Genomic DNA, 10,700 nt, shown 5'->3' with positions numbered 1-10,700 from the left:
CGCACACCTTCCAACACATTGTGTGCCCAGTAAGTTCAAAATCGACAACTGAAAAAGACCTCACAAACAAATAAACAATCACTGGGCGGTTGGCGCGAACCGTCGTCGTTGAGCCTATTTTATAGACAAAACCCCAGCTAACGCGTTTTAACTCCTGTACATGCATGTGCATATCCGTCTATAACAATGGACAAGTTCTTTGTTTAACATTCTAAATCTTACACACTTCTTAAGTGCAACTTAGAAAAGCAACATGGAATGATGCTTTTATTTTATTCCTGTTCTTTGAGATAGGATTTCCATTTGGCTCAGTAAATGCTGACCTGGGACAGGACCTGAGCATGGGCCTGGATTTGGGAGGGGTGTGGTTGCTGCTGAGGCGGAGGCTGGGGGCTGCCCAGTGACGCAGAGCCTGCCACTGAATGGGGCGTACCAGGAGAATGCTGGGGTGGGGAACACTGGGACTGATGCTGCTGCTGCTGCTGCTGTTGTTGCTGGAGATGTTGAATCTGCTGCTGATGCAGCTGATGGTGCATCTGCATTTGCTGCAGCTGCATTTGCTGTTGTTGCTGCTGCTGCTGCTGCTGCTGTTGTTGTTGTTGTTGTTGCTGCTGCTGCTGCTGTTGTTGCTGCTGTTGTTGTTGCTGCTGCTGCTGCTGCATGTGATGCTGCTGCAGCTGTTGCTGGAGGTGGTGTTGGAAATGCTGATGCTGCATTTGTTGCTGGATCTGCTGGTGATGCATCTGCTGCTGCTGCATCTGATGGTGCTGGAGGTGCTGCTGCATCTGCTGCTGCTGTTGCTGGAGCTGCTGCATCGCATGCTGCTGCTGCACCGGTTGCATGGGCGGGCTCATCTGAGACACTGCCGTGGACTGGGCGCCTGCCACCATGCCCCCTCCTCCACTACCCATCTGGCCAAGCAACTGCGGTGGGATCCCACCAGACATGTTAGGGTGGGAAACTGTGACAGAGGTCACAATCTGATTGCCTCCTAGTCTCATCTGCAGAGGCTTTGGGGCAATGGCCCGTTGAAGGGCCTGGGATGCTGGCGACATGGACGGGTGCTGGTTGAGAGGTGAAGACAGCACCAGGCCTGGGGACAGGCTGGTGGAGGCCAAGGTCTGCTGCACGGAGCGGATCGTCTGGGCCTCAGCTGATTCTGCTGCAGCCTGGATTAAAACAGAATCGGAAATCATCTACAAAGCCACAGCTTTCACCTCAAATTACTTCAGTTATTTAAAAAAAATTCACAGTGCATAATACATTACGACAAATTTGGAAATTCAATTTACCATACTGTCAAAGTCACACATTTGTCAGGTGAAAAGAAGTGGCAGTTTCTCACCTTGGAAACCAGACTAGCACGGTACGCTGCAAGGGCTTTTAAATATTCTTTCTTGGCAGCTTCTGTTTTGCTTTTGTAAACCTGAGAGGGCAGAAAGTTGAAGTGGAGATGTAAACATTTAATCATTTAAAATTCCTTTTAACTAAGGCATCATTCCACACATACATTACTACAAATTAGTATCAATATATTTGAATGGTCTGAAAAACAAATAAGTTTTTGTTGTACCTGCTTCTGCTCCTCTCCAAGACCATCCCACATGGAGGCCACAATCTTAGACACCTCCCCAAAGGTGGCGTTGGGATTTTGACCCTTGATGGCGGCCTGGGTGTCTCTGAAAAACAGGGCATAAGCAGACACTGGCTTCTGAGGCTCATTGGGATCCTTCTTCTTCTTCTTCTTAGGAGTCTTGGGTTTCTTCGCGGGATCTATGGGAGCTGGCCGCTTCTCACCAATGACCTGCACAAATAGAACATTTTGAGACGCAGAAATGTACTAAAACATTTTTTACATTTTTTAATGTTATTTCCAACAAACAGTATAGAAATAAATCATCTCCCTAACCCTGTTGCCATCATCCTGGTCATCTTCATTTATGGAGCTGGAGGGTGATGGTGTGGCAGACTTGCTGGCAGGTGGAGATGGGGAGGTATGGGTGATGTTGGGTCCGGCCATGTTTAGGTTCTGTGTGTTGAGCTGGGATTGGTTGATAGTGGTCAGCTGATTCCTTGCTATCATCCCGTTGGAGCTGTTCATGCTGATGATGGACTTCATCACCATGGCTGGGTTAGGCGGGTACTGGCGAAGGTGGCCCGACCCGACGTTCTGCGATTACGAAAAAGGGAAGAGAGGAGTTGATGAGAGAGCGATCAGATAATATTGAGCAGAATGTTTTATTGGCCCATTTTCTTGTGCTTTCACACTGTTGCACAAATATATCCCTGTACTCAATAAGACAGCCTGCTGCCCAGTGTAAGAAGATCATGAAGCTGTATCCCCTTACCAGACAGGAAATCGGGTCACTAGATTCTTTGGATTGTTATGTGGCAGATCATATGTCACAATGTCCTGGGTCTTAAATGTCTCTATTACAGGCCAATGATAAATTATCTTGACACCTGAGGAGCCAGCTTTATAAGTCACTAATAGACGGCTACATAGCTCGGTTGATTCATTTCAAAACTCTATTGTATGGAAATCTGTGACAGCTTTTGACTGGCCGGTCTCTGGAGAGGGGAAGAGGACTCAGTTCCCTGCACTGAGCTACACAACTTCAAATTCCACAATAAAAAGACACTTTTGTACAGTTTGTACATATGCATCTACATATCACTTTAGTTTGAGATGACCACACGCTGAGGTGTAGTTTAGATTTAGAGTTGTAACTCTATGAAAGACGCCCTTTTCATAAATAATGTTTGACCACGCAAAAGTGGATATAATCAAATCCATAAATCAGCCAGTTGAAGGTTTAATGCTCAAGAGCTTTGGGGCGGGTTCTGTCTCTCTTCTACAATCCAGGGTATAATGTAATAACATTTCCTGGTGAAGTTCTTGGAGGAATCTTACACAAGGTGTAGGTCGCATGTTTGCATTGATTGCGGTGAGGATGGAAATGACGAGGCCCTGCCAGCTCCCCAGAGGAGAGACTGATCAGGGAGCCGGCGGAGCAGACATGGAGCAGGGGAGGGGACGTGAGCACAGCCGAAAAAGGTGATTTGTTCTCCGAGGATACATCCATCTACTATTCAGCGGCACAAACTCAATCTCTCCTAACATCAACACATCATAAACCCACGCACCGGGCTTTATTGAAAGAACCTTATGAATGCCTGCTTTCAAAAACAATATTGGAACACCCTTTCAGACAGAAACATATTGGATCTACAACCCATTTCTTTCTCGTACGCCATGTCTACTGCTTATCATAAACACAATCTATGAAGTGAGAGCAGATTTATATTTACATCGGCAAGACGGATTCCGCTAAAGGTGAGAAGTGAGTTAGGGAAGCAATTGAAGACGTATTGTTGTGATTCTTCAAATGTGGAAGCTTTGCTTTTTTTTCCCCCCCCTCTCTCTCGCACATGAAAGCAGCGACGAACAAGCCCGTGACCGAATACCACGTATCTGCAGAACCACCACGTTCCAATTGCTACTGTCATCTTCATTACCCAAAATGCAGCGGCTCGCAGTTTGCCCACTGCTCGCTGTGAACATCAAAGACGCGTACACTGAGCTCATTAGTCGTGGCCATCTGTGGAATATCACTTTTGTCCAGTCCTTATGATGCAGTTTCAACTTACAGATTCTGTCATGTGTTTGGAATACGATTTGTCTCTACCCGGCACACTAAAACATACAGTGGTGAAAACTTAAAACACCGTCATCACATATTAAGACCAGTAGCATCAGTGTTAGTGCTCACTGTGTTTAAACGGAACAGAACATTAGCATGTCTGATCAGAATGAAAAGATAACGGCTAATAACACACGCGAGTGAAGGAAATCATCTTAAATAACAGTCGGCCTTGATTGTGAATATGATTCTGGTACTAGGGTGTTTATTTATGTGCCTCTGCCTCCTCATTTGCATTTTGATTGCAGCATTGTCAGCAGTCACAGCAGACATCCAACCAGATATTTTGATAGTGATCGTAAATCTGCAAGTAAGTCCCCCTTTTTTTTGTTGTTCAGTACAGGGGCCAGATGCGCCCTCCTCAGTTAGGATTGTCTTTGCGCTTGTATGTTTAACAGCTGAAGTCTACCTTGCGACCAGTTTTTCCCTCATTGTGTTGCTTTTAGTGTCCAAGCTGCTATCAACATAATGCTGTAAACAACATGGCGCAAAATAAAAATAACAAATAACTGGCGTATTGCTTCATCCGGTCCTAATCACAGCTGCTACAGATTACATTCACCAAGTGATCCAAAATCTCAACAGGTTTAAGAACCGCTGTGATCTTAAAGATATTGGGAGTTGAGGTGAATTTAAGAACAGTAGCATGACATAGTAAGTTGTAACAGGCTGAGAGAATGTTAACAAGTTCAATTTCCATTCAATCAATGCCGGAGCTCTTGGAAATGTTCCATGGCAGGAGTGGGCTAAAATCATCTATATGGTAATTATAAGGATGAATTCCCCAGTAACTTTTGCCAGCATTAAAGGTCAGTCCTATTAAAGATAGTTTATCAGCACTCTGCACATATTGCTTTACTCGGCTTTTAAACGAGTACATAATTTTTTTCTCTCTCTCTCTCTCTATTTTCTGCAACCTGCTGAAGTCTGTGCTTAAGCCAAATGAGAAAAATGGAATTGTGAATGCTGGTAAAGGCTATAATAGCATGAAGATAAATTGTTTTTCTTTCCCCTGCCCTGCCTGAGTCAAACACACTTCTCTCTCCCTCTCTCTCTCTGTGGTGTGCAAACTCAGTCTATCCGTCGCTCTAACCCTCTAACCCCCACTTAAAAACAAATCTCTCTCCCTGCCCCCCGTTCTCCACCACCCTTACAATGTGGGACCAGTTTCCTCCCTTTGGTCTGGTTACAGCCACTGACCCATACCTCTTTCAACCATTTCTCTTGATGCATTATGGGTATTTAAAACTCGTCCAACATGGCATCATTTCATTTTCAGAGCTGCACTGTGAGGAAAAAAAAAAAGTAAATCACAGAATCAATCATGCAGAAGGTCAAGCTGAGTCTTCATTACAAGCATTGCATGCTTGCATGAATATCTTTCATTTCTGACTGACCCAATGTGTCACAATAGCTGTCAGTCGAGGGAGAAAAGAAGAAAGAAGCGGAGCGAGAGAAAGAGAGAAAAAAAAAATCCACTCTCTTAAATTGATGTACAACTCATGTCAGTGCTTCTTGGCTTGGAAGGGAGATAAGAGGGAAGTGTGCAAAAACATGCTTTCTGCAACAGTGCTCATATTTTCCATTTGATTCAGGATATAGTGGTTTCTGACCAGTCAAAACCGAGGGCATTATTCTCCCTGGTAATCTCCACAATATCAAGGCATATCAAATCATGTGAACAACACACTGCAAATGGGTTTTTCAGCGCCTCCTTTCATCTCGCATGATGCATGTGGCCCAAACACTGTTTTGTGATACACATTAGCATATTTTCGCTGCTGTAAAGCTAATGACATTTTGGAATTGAAAATATATATAATAAGTCACCACATGGTGGCAAATGTATTAGGAGAGCAGGTTCTTGTATCTCCTCAATATTGATTTTAACATGCAGTACAACTGGTTGACTACTGTAGGTCTCAAATCCAATCACGGAGGACACAGAGCCCATTTCAGTACATCCTTACATGTGTCAAGAAAAAAAACTCAAATGTGGCAAAGGCACCAGGTGTTTTTTGAAATGGAACCCAGAGACCCTCGCTGTGCAGGAGGGAGAAAATCGAGAAGAAAATTGTGAATAAAGCAATACTGGCAGCTCTAACTCCAGTACTATTTGGCACTATTGAGACTCAATCACAGATCAGAAGGACACATGCTGGGAGACAAAAATGAGAGTCAGAAGCTTGTTAGGAGAGCAGATTAAATAAATAATGACTTCAGATTCAGGGCTGTGCCAGGCACATTGCAGTTGAGAAAAATGTACTTCTCTTTGTAGAAGCTCGGCATCTGTGGCCAATTTGCCAAACATACGCTGCACATTATGGGGACAGGAATTAGCAGAACACTTGGCAAAGCAATGACATGGAAGAAGCTTTTGAAAATAGCCAAGGTATATTCACTGGTCGGGGTTTCTCATTAAGTCCTGATAAGAGACAGGATTTCACACGCACTCAATATTCTCCAACAGTAAGCTTGAGCGGAGAACGGAAGTGTTATAAGGAATATAAGCATGGCGGCTTGATGAAAAATGTAATTGCGCTAGTGCACGGTTTATTTGTTTGCCCCTGCAGCCATAACAAATAACACAGAATGTAATCATGTATATAAGGTTGTCATGCCTTTATCAGTGCGCTGACAAAATGACAAAACACCCCTCTTAGGGCCTTCGTAAATCATTGTCTCCGTGTGTAGAATTCACTGCAAAAAAAAAAAAAAAGCACCGTTACTTATCTCATTAAAAAAAAGTTGCGTTCTCTATTCAAGATGGAGATAAACCCAGAGATGAATAGACTTTCTACAGGCATTGTCACAAGACTTTTGGGTATCAATCCCATTTACTAGAAAAATGAAGGGCCACTGCCGTCCTGCGATACAATGTGTGATGACTGATAACGAGTGAGTGGTTTGCCAATGACAATGCCACAAGGCAAGGAGCAGAAACCCATATTCTCCCTCTCGGTTTTTTAATAGAGTCTGCACAATCAGAGACATGAGCCATGCAAATGGTGTTAAAGAGGAATAATGTTTGAGAATCAAATCTAATCCTCCAGCAAGTCGTGAGAAAGTCGGGGAATGTAATTGTGTCAAGGTTCTGTTTCTTCCAGATGTAGAAAGCTTAACTGACCATGAAATGAAAATTCTTTAGGCAAAAGCCTTCTGGGGCTCACTTACTGTATACTGCAGAAATATTTTAAAAGCTGCAATTATTTTACATGCCAGGAGCATGGAAGGAAAAGAAAAAAAAAAAAAGAGCTGTAAAGTTTTATAGCTCCTTCCCATATGGAATGTAAATAAATACTTCTAATATCCGTGAGATAAAAAAAAAAAATGTGTTTAAGAGAAGCAGGGGTTTAAAACATTTTCATTTAATCAAACAATTATCATGATCATGACACGTTTCCTGTGCTTCGTGGTTCACAAGGCAAATTCAACACCGCTATCATCATTTCTCAGCTCATTCCTTTGTCCTTTCGTTTTCCTTTCTCCTAAATTAATCTTCTGTGTTCGTAATAGGTCTGTAAGACAACTAGTCAGCCACTGACATTTCCATTTTTCCTCCTCAATGCCTCTATGATTGTGGCATTTGAAAATGTCTTTCCACCCTGAGACAACAATCTCACTATCTACGGTACAGTATCAACATAAAGAGACTTATTACTTTGCCTACTGTTCCACATTTGACCATCTGTGTCGGAGGAAAGTAGGATTTAGCCGCAAGTATGTTTCGCCGAGACTTCACTAGGAAGGAAATTCTCAACCGTACAGAAACAAATCTGACCCTGAACTCTGTAAAAAAAGAAAAAAAAGAAAAGAAAAGCAGGTTCCTTTTCTTAGGACCACATGAGACATTAGACTGAACCATGCATCATCATCTCCAGCACAAAAAGAGGCCTCTGCACGCATCATGCATTAAATATGAGCATGTGAATCTGTGGCACTTTTGGGTCCCATTTTCACTGTCCTTCTGGGGCTGAATGTGCTTTGTGCTCAAACACCTGTGATCTATTCACATCTGCTCACCTTACAGAGGAAGATGCTCCACACCTTCTTCTTCTTCGTCTTTTTTTTCTTCTTTATAAATATACTCACAGTAAGTAACATAATATCATGACATTTACTCAATGTGATCATATACCTTCTGCGCTGTAAACAAGGCCAGATGCTGTGCCAGACGCACTGACAACAGGAGGTGTAGGAAAAACTCTGAAGGAGACATCATGGTTCAGCAAAAGGCTCCCATGCTTCTGGTATATAGAGGTGTGCTGAAGTATATACTTATGAATCAAATCTTTTTTTTTTTTTGTTTGGTCACCACATCTGGAGCTGCCGCTTCAAGTAGAAGCGCACGCCATACCACTTGCAAGTGCACAATGCTTGTGTGTTGACAAATGAGATTCCTCTTGTTGTACACCGGCTTCTTGATTTACTAGTGGTTTAAATGCATAGGAGTGCTCACCACAGGTTGCCCATTGTTGACAGTCATCCCTTCCTGATCCATCATGTTGCGTGAGATGGTAATAGATGGCAGATCCAGGCTCTGAGGGGGGAACTGAGGGATTAACGGACCCCTGTGTGGACCTGGGGGTTCTGGCATTGCTGGGAAAGGTGAGTCCACTTCCGATAGACCCAGACCAGACTCCATCTCTGGTGGAGGTGTAATTGGAGGAATCTCAAACTCCTCATCACCCAAACTTGGCGTATGAAAGGTCTGAAAAGGAGGAAGCAAACGGAGAGTCATGATATCCACAAACACAAAGCATCCACTGAGGTAGGTATTATCTAACATGCCGGAGGAATTAAATCAGCCAACTTAGTTTAAGAGAGAGAGAGTATTTTAGTGGAGTGGTAATACACTGTCTGGAAGTGCACTAAGATATAACATTTACTAAACCTATTACAGTCCACTCTGAGGAAATGGGGGGGGGGGGGAGAGAGTGTGGAAGATGATGTCGAAAGCAAAAATATCAAACAGCAATCATGGGAGAGAAAGGATAAAGAGATGGGTTTAAAGAACATTATCAAAGATTATGATGCTCGGCCAGAAGTGTTTCTTTTTGTAGCCTATGCTCGCACCCTTAAATCTGCTCATCAAACAGTTTAATCCTTCTGCCTTTGGACTTAAAGCTTCTGGTCGCCCTTATTCCAAATGTTCATCTAGTCGGGTCTTGTCATCTGTATATTGCATTAAGCTACACTCAGGGCAGCCACTAAATCCATATCCTGACAATGACCATGCTGGAGGACCGCATAAATGCAGCTGAACACACCACCAAACGGCACAGTATATACACTCAGACCACAGGAACGATTAAAAACCGACGCTTTCAACACTAGCACGGTTTGACACGCTGATGAAAAAAATCAAATAAAAAATGGATATGCCATTTTGGAAATGTAACCAAAAGAAATCAGCCATGCCTTGCGACTGTTTCATGTTGATCTCTCGCACGCTTTCGTGCAACCTCATCAACAGATCTTCACTCTTAACTAAATCTGACAACACTAAAGCTCGCCTAGCCTGTCACATATGAATCGGAGCAGAGTAGAGGTGAGGTTCGACAGCTATCACGAGGAAACTACAACAGATCTAATCAGACGCGTCTTCTCCGTCTTAGTAAACACCGTCTCTGGTGGTGGATGGAATAACAGGAGGGAGACAATGGGGGGAATATGCCAACATAGCCCTTGATTAAGGAGTATTAATGTTCTTCTTGCTTGCTTTAGCACACAGACACTTGAAGCCAATTCATTGCCTAGTCAGGGCAGCTGTCATTACAAGTGCTGATGAATTCCTGTGGCAGAGGTGGCTAATAGAGTTTTCATTCCACCCCTTTTCCTTTTTCCTCTTCCTGCCGTCTACTACTGTCTCAATTTCCAGTGCTTGTTTCACAGCAAGAAAATCAGTTCTCCTTTCAGAGGGAGCTAAGGTCATATTCATCACCCCTGGCCTCTGGCTCACAGAGTACAGAATAAATCACAGGCACCTTAGCATCAGAGGGAACTATTTGCTCCGAGTCCTCTGCTGCCACACTATGCTTCAGTTCAACTGAAAAAACCTCTGGAACTTAGTCTCTAATAACATCAAAAACACACGTATACAAAGTATTACCAAAGTGCTAATTAAAGACACAGACAGAAGTAGACATGTTCAGAGCTACTCCATCGCCTTGGTCTTCATTCATCTTTTCCAACTTTCCCTCAGTCTCCTGTTCTCCCCTTGTTCTGTTGTTGTAGTCAGATGCACAGCAAATGTACTTTTTGCCACATGCATCCACATAAGCCCACACTGGGATGCTTTCAAGTAGAAAAACATCACCACCGACACTGCTGATATAAATAGGTTTCTTATGGTGTTACATTTTCTCAGGTAAGTCAGGGCATGAGTAAATATATATATATATATATATATATATATATATATATATATATATATATATATATATGTATATATATATATATATATATATATATATATATGGGCAACTGGATCCTATAGGTGGGTCTACAAGGGCCTGAATTACAAAGCTGTTTTAGAGATTTGAAAGACAGTTCGAAGAGGTGAGCTCCACTTACGTGGGAGAGCACCACAAACATGACTCGACTTAAAAGTAAAACAGACGAGCACTTGGTGGAAAGAAAGGCTACTGTTTAGTATCTGCTAAACAGTACTGACAGCAAATTAAATAAAGAGCGGAGAACAGACAGTTTGCAAGAGCAGTATCTGTACCAAATATTGTGCCCCGTGTATCATATTTCTTTGTTTAAAGTGACACACATTAACTAATCTGCACCAGGAGCGCTGATAATGGAGACCGGTGTTTATGTCTCATTTGGGTGTGTGTGTGTGTGTTTGTGTGGGTGTGTGGGGGATACAGAATATGTCAGCAGTCTGTGAAGAAAAGGCCCTCTTCCCAGGGAAGATGTGCGAGATTTTTACTGGAACCAGAACGGTACATTGTTGCACACGGTCTGGTCTCATTTCACATACAGCCC

At 43.0% G+C, this 10,700-nt stretch overlaps 1 protein-coding gene across 1 annotated transcript in view; it reads right to left on the bottom strand.

Moving 5' to 3' along the window:
• Positions 1-308: 308 nt before the first annotated feature.
• Positions 309-10,700, bottom strand: part of tox3 (TOX high mobility group box family member 3) — a gene marked incomplete at both ends in the record, with an annotated part of 34,791 nt that continues 24,399 nt past the window's right edge. The window contains 5 exons of the mRNA XM_083900843.1: positions 309-1,169; positions 1,346-1,426; positions 1,574-1,804; positions 1,910-2,170; positions 8,164-8,415. Of these exons, the coding sequence (XP_083756969.1) occupies positions 309-1,169; positions 1,346-1,426; positions 1,574-1,804; positions 1,910-2,170; positions 8,164-8,415 (1,686 nt within the window). The remainder of the gene's footprint in view (positions 1,170-1,345; positions 1,427-1,573; positions 1,805-1,909; positions 2,171-8,163; positions 8,416-10,700) is intronic.

Source organism: Microchirus variegatus, assembly GCF_963457635.1.
Source record: "Microchirus variegatus genome assembly, chromosome: 14".
NCBI lineage: Eukaryota > Metazoa > Chordata > Actinopteri > Pleuronectiformes > Soleidae > Microchirus > Microchirus variegatus.
Note: the sequence above shows the minus strand (reverse complement) of the source record. Positions and strands in the feature narration are given on the sequence as shown.